General features: G+C 49.0%; 1 protein-coding gene across 1 annotated transcript in view; it reads right to left on the reverse strand.

The window, feature by feature from the left end:
• Positions 1-15500, reverse strand: part of TRPM8 (transient receptor potential cation channel subfamily M member 8) — a 42731-nt gene that overhangs the window by 10377 nt on the left and 16854 nt on the right. Inside the window, exons 10-11 of the mRNA XM_023537938.1 lie at positions 13244-13421; positions 3077-3267 (exon numbers count right to left, since the gene is read on the reverse strand). Of these exons, the coding sequence (XP_023393706.1) occupies positions 3077-3267; positions 13244-13421 (369 nt within the window). The remainder of the gene's footprint in view (positions 1-3076; positions 3268-13243; positions 13422-15500) is intronic.

Here is a 15500-nt window from a genome sequence, read left to right on the forward strand (position 1 = left end):
AAAAGTACCAAAAATGAAAGTTTGGATTCTACCTTTTCCGAAAGTTGTTTGAAAAATCTTGCATTTTCCTCCAAAGAAGAACAATTTTGAGCTTAAATTCCATGGCTTCTCCATCACTGGAGGCAAATGAGAGGTAAATTTAGGAAACGAATTACCATGAGAGGCCGTGGCAAGCACAAGAGCGTTGCGGTGTTTGGAATCAGAGGTCTCCAAGGAGCCCGGCCACCTCCGGGTGTCCAGTGAGGACACTGGGCTCTCAGCTCCCTCCCTCGTCATCACTGCCGATCAGGTGGACAAGGACCCTGTCCCTCCGTGGTCCCCCACTCCCCTTACTTCTTGGCTCCTTCCTGAGAGTAAGGACTGTTTGTGGAGGAAGGAAGTAGAGGGCGCACACTGTGTCCCCACTTGTCCTAAGACCATCACTCTCCCAGGGGCCCCTCTGACCTGTTTGCTTCCTCCAGCTGAAGCTCCTGTCCATTTGCTGACCAAATTGAGGGATCTGTTTTCATTTTTATGTTTATATTGTACTCATTCATTCAGTAAGTTTTGGGAAGATGGGATGCATTCCGTCCTGCCTTCTTGACTCCATCTAAGTCCAGAGGTCTGAGCTGTTCTTACTTACACGCTGAGTTTCCTGGTTCTGTTGACCCTGGACCGAGCTCAGGGCATCTTTAGAGAGGGGACCTTCATCTCACATAGCGCCCCCATACACCGCCCCCCCGATCGGAATCCAACTAGGATTGAGGAATTCACTACCTCACATGACTACTCATATTTTTCCTAGATATCACTAATTGTTAGACATTGTTTTTAATTTATACGGAGTCCACCCATGCAAGGAAAAAAAATATAAAACTTATTCCCAGAGGCTCTAGTTGACAATTCATTTCCTAAATTTACTTTACACTTGCCTCCAAATCTGAAGGCATGGATTGTTCCCTAAGCCTTCCCCCACGTCCTGTAGACACTCATCCATGACACGGCTTCCAGACAACCAAAGATAGTTCTGAGATACATCATCACGTGCCTCTGACCTTTGGGCATGGTCTTTGAGTACAATCAAATTCTAGGTCTCAACTTCTAATTCCATCTCTGACATAAAGACATTTCATCCTTTTAGTTAGAAATTACTCACTTTGTCTTCAAAGGCAAAATGATGGGGAGAAAGGCAGCAGCTTACTGGAATTGTCAAAACACTTTCTTCATCAAGAAAGGCAATTACAACGTGTGATAGCTAATGACATCCCAAAAGTGACACTTAATGTCTTGAAATAATGCTATTAAAAGAGCAGACTATAGGACCTTTTAGACTGTGACACGGGTTTACATTCTGAAAGCCAGACTTTAGGGGACCGAAGCTCCAGGAACAGCACAGCAGTGCTTTGTGATCAACGCTGAGGGTCGTACCCATTGGTATCTTGCCTCCGTTCCTATGCAAAGAACACCACAAAAAATTGATGGTTCTTGGCAAGTTAAATTGTTCTTAATTGCCACCAATGATCATATCTAGGTTAGCAAAATTCGTATTTTTACTCTCCGAATCATCAAAATATTTGGTAATGAGCCACCCAACACGCCACGTGAATCCGCCGACGGACGTCGGGGCCACCTCCAGGTACAACAAAGTCAAGACCAGAGGACAAGGCACACGCACATGCCCAGCGGCCACTGAACGGCACGACACCTGTGACCAAGGCACAGATGGAGCAGAAAATTTCTAACTCATCCTGGCAAAAACCGATACGGAGACGAGAACAGCCTAACCGTGTTCCTCTAATTATTCGCACTAGTTCCGCCTTAGATCGCCCCCTTCCCAATTGCCCTCGATATCCATTTTTTCCATTTAACAGAGACTATTTTTATTTTTTACCATTAGTGTTCCAGTGCGGGGCACATACTTCCTCCCCTGCTCCCCACTCTCTACGTTGACTGTGAGGAGCGAGAACCTGGCTGGAGGACGTAGCGCAGGGTCCTTCGTCAGCTGTGCGTCAGCCCCGTGTCCCCCTGGCTCCGCTCATTTCACCTCCATTACGCCCTCTTCTCCCTGGGCACGCCTCGCTCCGAGGCCCTCCGCCAGCATCTGCCCCTTTGCCTGGCTGATTTCATCTCATCCCTGGGGTCTCAGCTTAGATAGCCCCTTCTTCCAGGAAGTCTTCCCTGACTTACTCTAGTCTGGGGTTGAAAGTGTCCGTAGTGTGGCTATCATGGAGCCTTGCTCGTTCTCTAAAATTAGCACTTCCCACACGTCTCAATTAAGGTCAAGGGCAAGGATAACGTCTGTTTTTCCAGCATGGCGCCGGGCGCCTAGCTGCCACATGGTAGGTGCTTGACACGGATGTGTTGCATTCATGCACCCCAGCCCCTCTGCACTCCCCAGATGCAGAATTCTCAGTACTAAGACGGGGCAGTTCTGGGCAAACCAGGCCACGTCAGCCGCCCAGGCCCTCAGGTACTTTTGCCCTCATGGGTCCCCACCCCAGATTAAAAAAAAAAAAAAATTACTAAAAGTATCTAATGGCTGGGTTGGTATAAAGACAAATAACTACCAACATATTTTCTGTGGACTAAAAGTTCATTCTTTTTCTTCTGATTTTTAAAAGGCTTTCGTGGACCCTGAAGTACACGGGCCCTGGAGCTGGGCCTGATGGAGAAGTTGGCCCAGAAGCTGCACCCCACCCCACCGCACCCGAGTAATTGTGAACTTTCTAATTCCTTGAGGGCGAACAGAAAAGTCATGAGCCCTGCTGGAGTCAAGGCTGATATTTCCCAGGGAATAAAGTTCACAGCAGCAACAGGCAGCAAAAACCAAGTCACGTTTTGATACCATCCCATAAATCAAGCTTGTTCGACATACTATTTACAGGATCATTGTGTCTGTCCAAAAGTTACTTTCCACATATAGGGCTCTCCCGGCAGGGGGCGAGGTGCTCTCAACCTGCTCTCCACTCTTTTTCTCAAGTAAGTCTCTGGCTGGCCGGCTGCCTGAGCTTTACGGACAGACAGGTGTGGACCCCGCACGCTCCCCGGAAACTCATCAGTGCCTGCGACCCCGAGCCCCAGAGGGTTTGGCACTCACAGCAGGCGGAGGGCTCCGCGGGTTGCTCTTTACAGCAGCACTTGAAGCACTTCTTGACCACCATGTAGAAGTAAGCGAAGACCACGAAGGGGAACGGGATGTTGAGGCGGCTGCAGTATTCCTGCACCAGGAAGTAGCGCTGGAACTTCCACACCTGGTCATTGTTCTCCTGGACCGTGCCCACGGTGTAGCTGGCGGGAGGGGAGACAAGGTCAAGCCTCGGCTTCCGCGCGCCTGTCGCTCGACTGCCAACCACAGTGATGCTGGTTCGAAGCCATCACTGTAATGGTTTAAGTCCAGGCAGGAGAGAAGCATGCATGTTGCTGCCAGGGGCTCCCTATTCAGTCGGGGCCAGAATTGGGTCTGGCTTTTGTTGTGTTGTGTGGTTTTTTTTTGATCACACACACAAAAAATGTCCAATGAACTTAAAAACGATTTTTATTTCAAGCCCTTTCGAGGACTCTCTTTTTTCATTAGTCTATTATTATGTTAGATACTCCCGTGGTGATATTTTGCCTTCATGCTGTGAGAGTTTAACTGTAAACCATCGGGGAAAGCGGTTTGTTAATACTCATCGATGGCCTTAAAAATGTTCATCCCTCTCCCATTAACAATCGCATCAAAAAAATAAATAAATAACCTAGGAATAAATTCAACCAAGGAGATAAAAGACCTATGCTTGAAAAATTATAAGACATTGAAGAGAGAAACTGAAGAAGATACAAATAAACGGAAGCATATACTGTGCTCATGGGCAGGAAGAATTAATAGCATTGAAATGTCCATACCACCCAAAGCAATCTGTAGATTCAATGCAATCCCTATCAAAATGCCAATGGAATTTCTCAGAACTAGAACAAATAATCCTAAAATTTATATGAAACTACAATAGACCCCGAATAGCCACAGCAATCTTGAGAAAGAAGAACAAAGTTGGAGGTATCAATGGTACTATCAAAATATACGACAAGGATATAGTCATCAAAACAGCATGGAGTAGCATAAAAAGAGACACATAGATCAATGGAACAGAGAGCCAAGAAATAAACCCACGCTTATGTAGTCAATTAATCTATGACAAAAGGGACAAGAACGTGGACTGGGGTAAAGACAGTCTCTTCAATAAACAGTGTTGGGAAAACTGGACAGATACATGCAAAAAAAATGAAACCGGACCACTTTCTTATGCCATATATAAGCATAAACTCAAAAGAGAGTAAAGATTTAAACATAAGACCCCAAACCATAAAATTCCTAGCAGAAAACACGGGCAGTACACTCTTTGACATTATTCTCTGTAATATCTTTTTGGACATATCTCCCTGGGCAAGGGAAACAAAAGAAAAAAAAATGGGACTACATCGATCTAAAAAGTTTTTGCACAGCAAAGGAAACCATCAACAAAACAAAAAGGAAACCTACTAGATGGGAGAAGATATTCACCAATGATACCTCCAATAAGGGGTTAATACCCCAAACATATAAGGAACTCATATAACCTAACACCAAAAAAATTAGCAAGCCAGTCAAAAAATGGACAGAGGAACTGAATCGACATTTTTCCAAAGAGGACATACAGATGGCCAATAGACATATGAAAAGACGCTCAACATCACTAATCATCAGAGAATGAGATTTCACCTCTACCTGTCAAAATGGTTTCCATCAATTAATCAACAAACAACAAGTGTGGGCAAGGATGTGGAGCAAAGGGAACCCTTGTACACAGTTAGTGGGATTGCTGAATGGTGCAGCCACTATGGAAAACAGTATGGAAGTTCCTCAAAAAAATAAAATAAAATTCCACTTCTGGGTATTTCTCTGAAAAAAAAATCTAAAACATTAATTCTAAAAGATATATGTATCTCTATGTTCTTGCAGCATTATCTGTAATAGCCAAGATATGGAATCAACCTAAATGCCCATCGATATACAACTGGATAAAGAAGAGGTGGTACGTATATACGACAGAATATTACTCGGCCGTAAAAAAGAATGAAATCTTACCATTTGTGATGGCGCGGAAAAGTGTTAGAAAGAATTATGCTGAGTGAAATAAGTCAGACAGAGAAAGACGAATACCATATGATCTCATCTATATATAAAATCTAAAAAGCAAAATAAACAAACAAAATAGAAACAGACTCATAGATACCGAGAACAAAGTGATCGTTGGCTAGATTGGGGGTGGGTAGGGCAAAAACAGGGAAGGGATTAAGAAGGAGAAATGGGTAGTTACAAAACAGTTGTGGGGATGTGAAATACAGCACATCAGGAAATATAGTTAATAATATTGTAATAACTATGTATGGTGTCAGGTGGGTCCTAGATTTATCAGGGTGATCACTTCATAAGTTATATAAATGCCAAACCACTATGCTGTGTGCCTGAAACTAATATAATATTGAATGTCAACTATAATTTAAAAATAACAGAAATAATTTTCAAAATGTTCTTCTTTCTGACTCAGTGGCTTTACTTCTGGAAATTTCACCCAAGACTAAGGAGACACTGAAAATAGACAAGATGTCAAGCGGATGTACACACACAACCATTTGACACAGCACTATACGTAATAGCTGTCCCCAGTCTCCACCCCAGCAGAATGAGACAACTAAGATGTTTGACACTAAAACACATTCCACACATGGTGGTTAGTCAACACGACTGCATTATGCAGCCATTAAAAACTATGTTTACGGCTGCGTTTTATACTTTGGGAAAACACTTATCATATATGTTAAGTGAAAACAATTAGGCTCAAACTGGTACTGACGACGCAATCTCACTATATAAACGGCCGTTAATGGCAGTCATCTCTGGCATCTCATCATGGGTGCAAGGAACATGAATTACTTACATAATTAGAAAAAAAAAAGTCTATTTATCATGAAAATGTCTGATTATACCGCTGATTTATCAATCATGAGTTAAACCAAGAATGTTAAGATAGATAACACTTATATGCCAAACACTGTTCTAAGCCGCCTACTTGTATTAATTGGTTTAATCTGTGGACAGTTCTGTAGGATGTAAGTCCTGTTATCATCTACGATTAACAGATTGGGAAACTGAGGCACAGTAAATCATCTGAGTGATAAGGCCCCTTCGGACCCTGCGCTGCAGCCAAGCCTCTATGTGCTTTCCCATACACGATGCCACCTCACAAAGCAGACCATGAAATGTTTTGAGCTACCTTCTATCTCGAAAAAAAAAAAAAAAAAGGTTTGAGCTGTGCTCTATTTCAAAAGTATTTGGTTGGAATACTTAGTAAAATATAGCTATGAAGCATTTCAAAAAAAAAAAAAAAAAAAAGGTTTGAGCTGTGCTCTATTTCAAAAGTATTTGGTTGGAATACTTAGTAAAATATAGCTATGAAGCATTTCACTGTTTGTAAAGTTCAACAACCCAAGCTACTTTAATTGCTAATAGCCAATCACCCCTCCTAGAGCCAAAGCAGCAGCCCCGAACCCTTTGAAATCTCCCCAAGCAAATCTGGAGTGGAGATGCATTGAATTCTCTAAATTCCGGTAACACTTCAGAGGCCCAACCCGAAAGAGGTGATGAGGCGGAGAAGCTAGAGACCTCACTCTTGCCCCTTGACGCATGACAGTCTAAAACGTAAACATCTTAAACTCAGAGAAGATCACACACACAAGCAGATCATTAACCTACAGCGCTCACGGGTGTGACTTTGCTTGCAAGCTGGGCTTCGCTTATCTTGGCGTTCACTGATGGGTCGGATGCCTCTGAGGTCTACGCTGGGTCCTGGGGTCTGTGCGGGGCAGCTTTTGCAGCAAGGGCCTCTTCAATGGGGCATGGTCTTCAAAGGGACGGGAATGAATGTTTACTGAGCATCTACACGTGAGCTCTTATACTGGGCCTGCAAAACGCTCGCTTGACTTAGTCCCGTGTCAGCTCTCGGCGGTCCATTTTTTAAGTGAACAACAGATAGGACGGTGAGGTGTGAGCGTGCAGCAAACCGAATCCAGCAGCTCACCTGCATGTCTTCCAAATGTAGGTCTGGTTGCTTTGAGGCTGACGTCATTCATCATTATCCATCCTCGGAGGTCCCTGGCTGGTCCCACATCTGCCAAGGGCACTGCAGGCGTCTGCCACTGCCGTCGGAGAGGATGACGGGCACACCCAGATTACGGAAGTCCAGGCAAGAACTTGCCAGAAACGCGGTTTACTACTTCGTGCCAGAACGAGTATCACCATTCAAATTACTGACCCTAGGAGCATCTTAAAGTCTTACCTATCTAGTTAAAAGTAGATCATACCAACTGTCCCTTCCACACCCAAAATTCAAACACACACACACACAAAGTGCATCCATTTTAATGCATTAAATGTTGTCCAGTGGGGTTTTATCCCAAATGAATTAATAACTCCTACTGAAGGGAGGGACACTTAGGATGCCTAGAGCAGGAGGTTGTCCCTCTGGCAGGCAGGCCTCTCCACCTCCCTCGGGAGCAGCTGAGAAGGGCCCAAGAGGGAAGAGATTTGCATCCTGACTGGCCCTCGGAGGCAGTGAGAACATCCCAGATCGTCTGGACCCTCCAGAACAGGGATTGGTCAACTGCCTCCTGGAGGCCATCTCCAAACCCCAACCTGTTTTGTGGGGACCATAAGCTGAAAATGGTTTTTAAAAGCAGAGAGGCAGGGATGGGTGCTTCTTTAGGTGCATCTGGCCGAAGGGGAGACCCTAGCTGACCTCACAGAGAAAATCACCAGTTCCCTGGTCTAGAATGTAGTTAGGCCGGCGCCCATAAAATACGGCTTCACATTCATGTGTCTCGCTATTTTGAAGAACTCGGCCTCACGTTGCTATTTTCCTTGCTCCTCGGGACAAGCCAGTTGACTACAAGGAGCCTCGTGCTGGAACCTCCGTTTCCTCCGCACCTCTGGGCACAGGTGGATCCAGCGAGCAGCGTTCTGTTCTGGACAAACAGTCAAAACTCTTCTCTGCGTCCCAGGGGGTGCGGGCGAGCAAGCCGATTATGGGACAGTAATACCCGAAAGCCACTTTGCATAAATAACGTGCTTCCAAGACTGACCTGCTGAGGTTTGTTGACACACTGCGGGCCAACTTCCCACACGGCAGCGCTTCCAGACTGTTCCTTCTCTCTCTGAGTCAGTTCCAGACTCAGCCAAAGAGACATGAGGGTTCTCGAGGCAAGGCCGAAAATCAAGCGCTGCTTCCAACTGCCTCGCCAAAACCATCTCTATGTTCTTTAGGGATTGTTTTCCATTTCTGGAGAGGAGAGGCCGAGTTCCGGTGGGGGTAAAGACACCCCCTCAGCACACCCGACATCCGGGAAGCTCGGAGGTCCTCTCTCCCATCCGGGTCATCACCCACTCCCACCCAGATGGCTCAGTCTCCCTGCCAACCAGCGACCACCCAGCATCTCCCCAAGACGCATTCTGCAGTGCTCTGTGCCCTCGCTCCTTGGTGGGCGGGAGATTTGCGATGCTAACTGAGCTCGGTCTCCCACGGCCCCGTGAGCACCTTCCATCCTCCGAGCTGGGGAGAAGGAGGAGGAGGCAGGCGCCCGACAGAGACACGAGTTTTCAGGAATTCACCGATGCCGAAAATGTTACCGATAACAAAAGTTTAGGATTCAGATAGCCTTGTACACAAATGAAATGCAGCAGTACATTAAAAAACAGAGGATGACTAAATATTAGGAACATTTATATCGTTTGTCATTTTCATAATCCATCACAGTTCAAAAGGAAAAAATATTATTTCAGTCGTAGCTAGGTGGTCTTCTGGCAATATTCAACATCCATTTCTGAGGAGGAGGAGGAGGATGGGGAGGAGGAAAATTGAGAAGAAAACGGCTTAAGAAATAAGAAATAGGAGGAAACTTTCATGACAAGATAAAAAAAAAAAGAGAAGAAAAGAAAGAATTCAGTAAGGAGATTTGCTCTGAAATAAAGAAGCAAAATTTCGATAGCCTTCCTACACATCGAAGAGTGGTTACTGAAAAAAATACATTAGGAAAAAAACTCACTCACGATAAATGGATAGGAAAAAAGTAACAAAAAATCTGCCAGATCCATATGAATAAAACCATAAAACTTCTCCGAAAAACTACATATATTTGAATAAATGGAAAATCATATTTTTTTTCTGGATGGTAAAGATATCATCTTTTTTAAAACACCAGCTTCCCCTACATGATTCGACAAAGTTAACACCATCCTGATAAAATTAGCAAGATTTTATTTTTTGAAGGGGAAAGAAAACAAGATTTCAGAAGATGAGGCTTAGGCGCCCCCATATTAGTAAATACACAAGAAAAGCGTGGAAAGTTTGAATGAGAACGCGAGGGGGACTTGTTCGACAGATGTTAAATGATTTTTTTTACGTAGTAATTAAAGCCATTTGGTGGTAAAAACCAAAACAGAAAGATCGAGCAACAGATCAGAATGAAAAGTCTGCAAAAAATTCACAAAGAAAAAAGTAGAAGCTAGAACAATCGCAGAATTTCAGAATAAACAGAAATATAAGACACCTGCCAGCTAGATTTCAATCAAGTAAACACCTCTAAGCTTTTCTCGGATTTCACACCTTTCCTGTTTGTTATTCCTCCCCCGACACATCAGCAACACCCGGCCAGTGCTGCCTGGGACCCCTGGTGACCCCGACTTTCTGCGCCCTCACAGCACCAGAGCCAGAGACGGCACGTGACACGTTCCGCACGTCCCAGATCCCGGCGAGGGGAGGTTCAAAGCCGAGAGTAAGAGACAGATGCCATCGCACTGATTTTTGAAGTGCTAATGCGATTCGTAGGCTGCCCTCCCAGGATACAGGCCCGTGTGAAGATCCACGACAGCGCCCTTCATCTTCGGAAAATGCCCAAACCCTGTACCATGGCATAAAACACGCTCCGTAACCCAGCCCCTGCCTCCCCTCCCACCCTCTGTGGTGGTTGCCGAGTGTCCCCCAGCTAGCTTCATCTCCCCTGCCTCTCTCTCCCTGGCCAGGCTCTGGGCTCCAGGCCCAGGGTCCTCTGCTGGTCGTAGCCCCACCCCCTATGTCAGTTCAGTCAAAATTAATGACCCCCTCCTCCACAGAACCACATAACCACAGTCCTTGGTGAATAGCCTTTCGTGCTGAGTGTATTACATTGTATTATGTTATTATGTTAGTATGTTTACATGCCCACCTCTCCCTCCAAGGCCTCATCTGTAAACAACTGATGATAAAAATGATTTGCACCTACACGAAAATAATTTATAATTAAATGAGGTAGCACTTGTAAAGCACCCGGGCGTGCCTCACATGGCAAAGTGTCAATAAACATTAGCTACTGTGATTACAATTGTCTGCTCTTTTTTTCTGCTTTTCACCCCATTTTAATAAGCCTCCCTTAGACTGCTGAAGTAGTACCCGAACCTTTAGTGTACATCAAGTGATTATCTACTTTTTTCTACTTTTCTGCTTATGTATAATGAATATACTATTCCTAAGACTGAAGAGACATTTTGCTGTTAGGAATTGTGCCAGGTCAGGGAGTGGTTGATGAAGCCTTTTCCAGAACAGACCCACGGGCTGGGTTGACCCTCAGGACGTGGTGCCTTTACGCACCACAGCCCTGCATGAAGACGAGCCACTCATTTCCTGTGATCGATGACTTTAATGTAGAATGATCCCAGATGTTCACGGTCACTTCCTTCCCCCGTCAAACACCACCTAGAGAGCACTCCGGCACTGCTTCTAAATTCCCACGTGTGCATTTCTGTGACAGTTCAGAAGGTCGCGTGTGTACGGTTAAGGTTCTACATGAAAATGTGATGTGGAGCCAGACGGGTCACGGTCCAGGGCCATCGCTTGTAGAGTGTGCCCAGAACGGCTATCACGGCCATCAGAAACTCTGATGATGTAGCCCAAGGGCCACAGTAGGCCTCTCTAGCAACAGTCAGGGTCCCAGAAGTCAAGGCCACTGGTTTAACCACGATGAGTCCGGGAGGCCTGGGGAAGGCACGTCCCTGAGCTGTCACACTTCAGCAGCGAATGGGGTGACAGCGGGGTGCAGTGCTGCGGCTCGGGCCTCATGGGGAGGAGACCCGCGTTCGAGCCTCAAATGGACCCAGGCAAGCGGGACAGCAATGTGGCCAGGGCCACACTGAGCCGTGGGACTTCCATACCCTTGACCTGAACATGACGGGATGGGCTCCAAGTTCTACCATTTGATGACTGTCATGCAGATAACGCGTTACAGATGTGTCGCCATGGTCCTTGAGGATGGCTTCTGTGGACAGCTCACAGCACAAAGCCCTGCGGTGGAGGGCTCCGAGCACCCCGCATTCTGCCCGACCGACATTTACTGAACATTTATGTGCAGCCTGGCGGTCAGGGGTCGGGAGCTGCCGGCCCATTTGTCTACTTTCTGCGGAAATTACATCAGTGGTTAGTTTGCAGAGGGACCGCCGAGGACTCAGTATGAGGGTCGGCAGGAAATGTTGTCATGTAAAATAAGACCCCGAACCATCCTGTTTCCTTGCTTTGCATTTGGGAGCTGGTTCTCCCTTCCCTGCCTTCACACGGATACAGAATCACCCATTCCCTGGGCCTCTCTGGCGGGGTGACACTGCCCAGCTTCCTGCAAGCAGCCCAGGCTTACGATTCCTGAGTCCTCCCTGGCCCTCAGTTAGGACCAGTGCCGGAGAGGGGCTTGCACATTCCTTCTTAAAGTCCACGTGGCACAGAACGAAGGTGACACTCTACATGACGGACCCCTCGCAGGCCTGTCAGTCACCACTGATGCTTCTCAGGAAACAAGAGACCTGGCAGCTGAGCTCCCAACAGTAACTGAATAACGGGAAGCAACCTGTCCTCTTCGCTCACGAACGAGCCCACGAGTACCTGGCGTGGAGAAGGCTGTGCTGTGCCGGGGACCCAGGGAGACTCCATGCCAAGAGGGGAGGGCATCGGGGACCATCGGGCAAAGGATGATGGCTGGCATCTCAAGGGGCGGGCAGGGACAGGGCAGGAGGAAGTGGAGATGGAACAGGAAACCCCGACAGAGGGACTAACTGGCATTCGTGAAGTCATCAGGCATGATGGAGCACCCCGTGGAGGGACAGATGCACGGGTGCCTGTCCTGGACAAACAGCGAGGGCGAAGCCTGGAGGTGTGTTCAAAGGCCGGGACGAAGATGGCCTGGGGGAGGAGGAAGGGGAGGAGAGGAGGAGGGAGCCGAGGAGCCTGAAATTACCCCAACGCCACGGGGATAACTGAAAAGCTCCCACAACTGTAAGCAGGGCGGTGACATGTCTGAAGCATCGCTGTGGTCCAGCGTAGAAGCTTAGAAGCGGGACTAGGGGAGGACTTCTCCGTGCACAGAAGAACCAGATGGCCACTCGCTGCTCGGCCCCTCTGATGAGTAATGTCCCCAGAGGCATGCGCCCCTATTCGGCCTAAACTAAGGGTTTCTCTTCCGCCTAAAGTTTAACAAATAATTTTAAAATTTGTATTTTCTTGCTAAATTGTCTGTCCGTGCCAGGATTCGCGTACTTAAAATCACCACCTACCTTAAAGCAATAACATAAAACTAAGATACTACCACACCGGGCTCTTTGAAACCCTCCTAAGAAAGATGAAGGGGAAATGACAACCGTGGTGTTCTAAATGCACCAGGAGAATCACCAAAGGCAACAAAAATACGTTAGAGTCACCATCACATTCTCCCTCGAACTCATTAGCCACAAGCCCCAAAGGACAGTCACTCTCCTGCCTCTTTTCACTTGTATTTACACTAAGTACAGGCTGAGTCCTTTAAGCCCTAGAATCCAGACCAGTGCACCTCACAGGAAAGGAAAGGAGAGCCTTGGGGACAAGTCCACCTGCATCGCAGTCGCCACCATGCCAACGCCACGCGCTCAGGGGAGACCACTCGACAGATGCTGAACATGGAGTCCGAACGGCCAAGAAGGCGTGACAGGGGCTGGTCTTTGGTGTCAAACAAGCTTACAGCACAGCCAGTAGGGCCACATGGTATTTTTAACACAGTCCCTTTAAGGCCCCGCCCCCTCCAGACCACCAGGCAGGCCCCTGAGGCTCTAGCATGAGCTCCCCAAGGGGAGGCCTCTGCTGCTCCGCCCCCAGCCCCTCCAGCCCCACGGGGCGCGGACACCCGGTGACTGAGCACGTACCCAAACATGGCGACCAGCAGGTTGACCAGCAGGATGTTGGTGGAGAGCATGTAGACGCACACCAGGGGGATGGTGATCCACTCGGGGAACCGCGGCAAGCTGTGCTCGTCCAGCTCCACGCACAGCGGCTTCGACTCGTTCCCGGTGAAGGTGCAGTGTGAAAAGTCATACGTGGTACCTGAGGTGGAGAAACCAAAAGGCAAAGTGAGGCGCCCCCGGAAGGGGCAGTGCTTGGGCACCCCAGGGTGACACAAGATGATCGGGCGATGTGCCGGGCACTGTTCTAAGGGGCTTGATCCAAACGAGGTGTAAGCCTCAGAGTCACGTGTTCATCTACTCGCACCTCTTTCCTGAGCAGCTAGGATGAGCCTGAGACTTCACTGGGGTCGGGGAGGACAGGAAGAGCAAGGTAGACGTGAACTTGGCCCTTTGGCAGCTGCAGCCTCTTCGGAGAGGCGGAGGACCGACCACGCAAGTCTAAACTTTTGGCCCGTGAGGAGTGCTGAGAAGGACATGCCGAGTGCTCCGTGGGCATAACTGGGGTGGCTCACCCAGCAGCAGCTCCCCAAACTGAAGGAAGAGCCCCCGAACTGAGAGCAGGAGCCAGCTATGTAAACGGGGACAGCTGGGCGCCCAGAGAGCCCAGGCAGGGCACAGCATGTGTGAGGGCCCTGTGGTCGGGGGCAGAAACACCTGTGGAGCTGGGAGGATGCAATGGGCAGTGACCAGACTCGTGGATTTCTTTCATCTTCATCCTGGAAACTACGCGTCGCCATTAAACTGCTTTAAGCGGTTTATTCAAGGATGCTCTGGCTGCAGCACGGGTGGCCAGGAGCCAGAGGGAGCGTGAGGCGTTCGCCACTGACAGCCACACACGCAGGCGATGGGGATGGCGCAGGGTGGTGGCGGGAGGGAGGATTAAACGTGGTTGACTCCAAAGACATTCAGGAGACAAAATCAATAGAACTAGCACCGCTGAACTGGATTCGAGGATGTGACACTGAAGCTTCCAATCTGGGAGATGTGTGGACAGTGGTGACGGACCCTGGACTGCGGGCCTGGAGGAGGTCTGAGCCTGGAGTGGGGGATGGGGAGCTTTGGCTGGGGCGTGCTGGCAGACCCCCAAGGGGGCGGTGGGTGTAAGCGGCTGGCCCCCTGCGAGGCGCTCTGGGCTCGGGGTCCCGGTCTGAGTGTCTGAGGGGCTGAGCGAGGGGCAGTGACTCTGGGGCCCGCGTCCCACAGGGAAGACGGTGCCGCACCGGGCTTACGGCAGGGAACCGGCAGGGAACCGAGAGGCAGAGAGGTCGAGTGGCTTCCCGGGGCACGCACACTCATGGCTGGCTGGGGTGGAACCCCGCCGGCCACCTGCTCTTTGGGTTACCGTCAGCTGCCTCCCACAGGACGGAAAACGTGGAGGGCTGTCGTGACGACAAAGCACGCTCGCTTATGTAAAACGGAGAGCGAGGGCTAACGGGGACCAGCGATAACAAGAGGCTTTCCGTCACTGCACGGACAAGGAGCCCCTTCTCAGATCTTGGACGAGGCCGCAGCAGAGGAAGCCGGAAGGACTGTGCGAGGCCACGAGGGTGATCGGGAAGACGCCAGGGAGCTGACAAATGCGACCAACAGGGCAGGGTACATATTAGAATCGTTTTTCCGTGGCAGGACGGGACATAGCAAGCCCAGGCGATTGTCAGGATCATGAGGATGCTTAAGACAGCTCATTCGAAACACACACCAGTTTGCACGTGCCCCCCACATTCCCAGCATAACCCGGGTGTGGGCAAACTCAGGCCACCTGAGCCACCGTGAGCCTGCCTCCAAAACACAGCGGGCAGCGGGCTAATGCTGAACGTTTAAATGCCAGGTTCCAATGCAAATGTTTCAAGACTGTTCTGCCCCGAGGGGCAGAACAGGGAGCCCTGGAGGCTGGTTCTGGAAGCTGCCGCCTCCTCCCAGTGTCCCCCGTGTCGGGCCACGGCAGGCTCACCGTCCACATCACTGGGCACCTGGCCGAACATGGCCAGGTAGGGCTCGTAGATGACGGAGCGGAATATCCACCTCCAGCGATGCTCGTTTTGCCTGAGGATCCCTTGCCTGGCCACGCCGAAGGCCACCATCCACACGGCGAAGAGGAACAGGAAGAAGAACACATCGATCATCTGCCGAGAGAGGGCAGGGGAACCGAGTCGGGACAGCCTCACGGGCGGCCAGTCCACGGCTGACCGCAGCCAGTCCCTCGGCTGACCACGGAGAG

This window comes from Pteropus vampyrus, unplaced genomic scaffold (assembly GCF_000151845.1).
Source record: "Pteropus vampyrus isolate Shadow unplaced genomic scaffold, Pvam_2.0 Scaffold204, whole genome shotgun sequence".
Classification (NCBI taxonomy): Eukaryota; Metazoa; Chordata; class Mammalia; order Chiroptera; family Pteropodidae; genus Pteropus; species Pteropus vampyrus.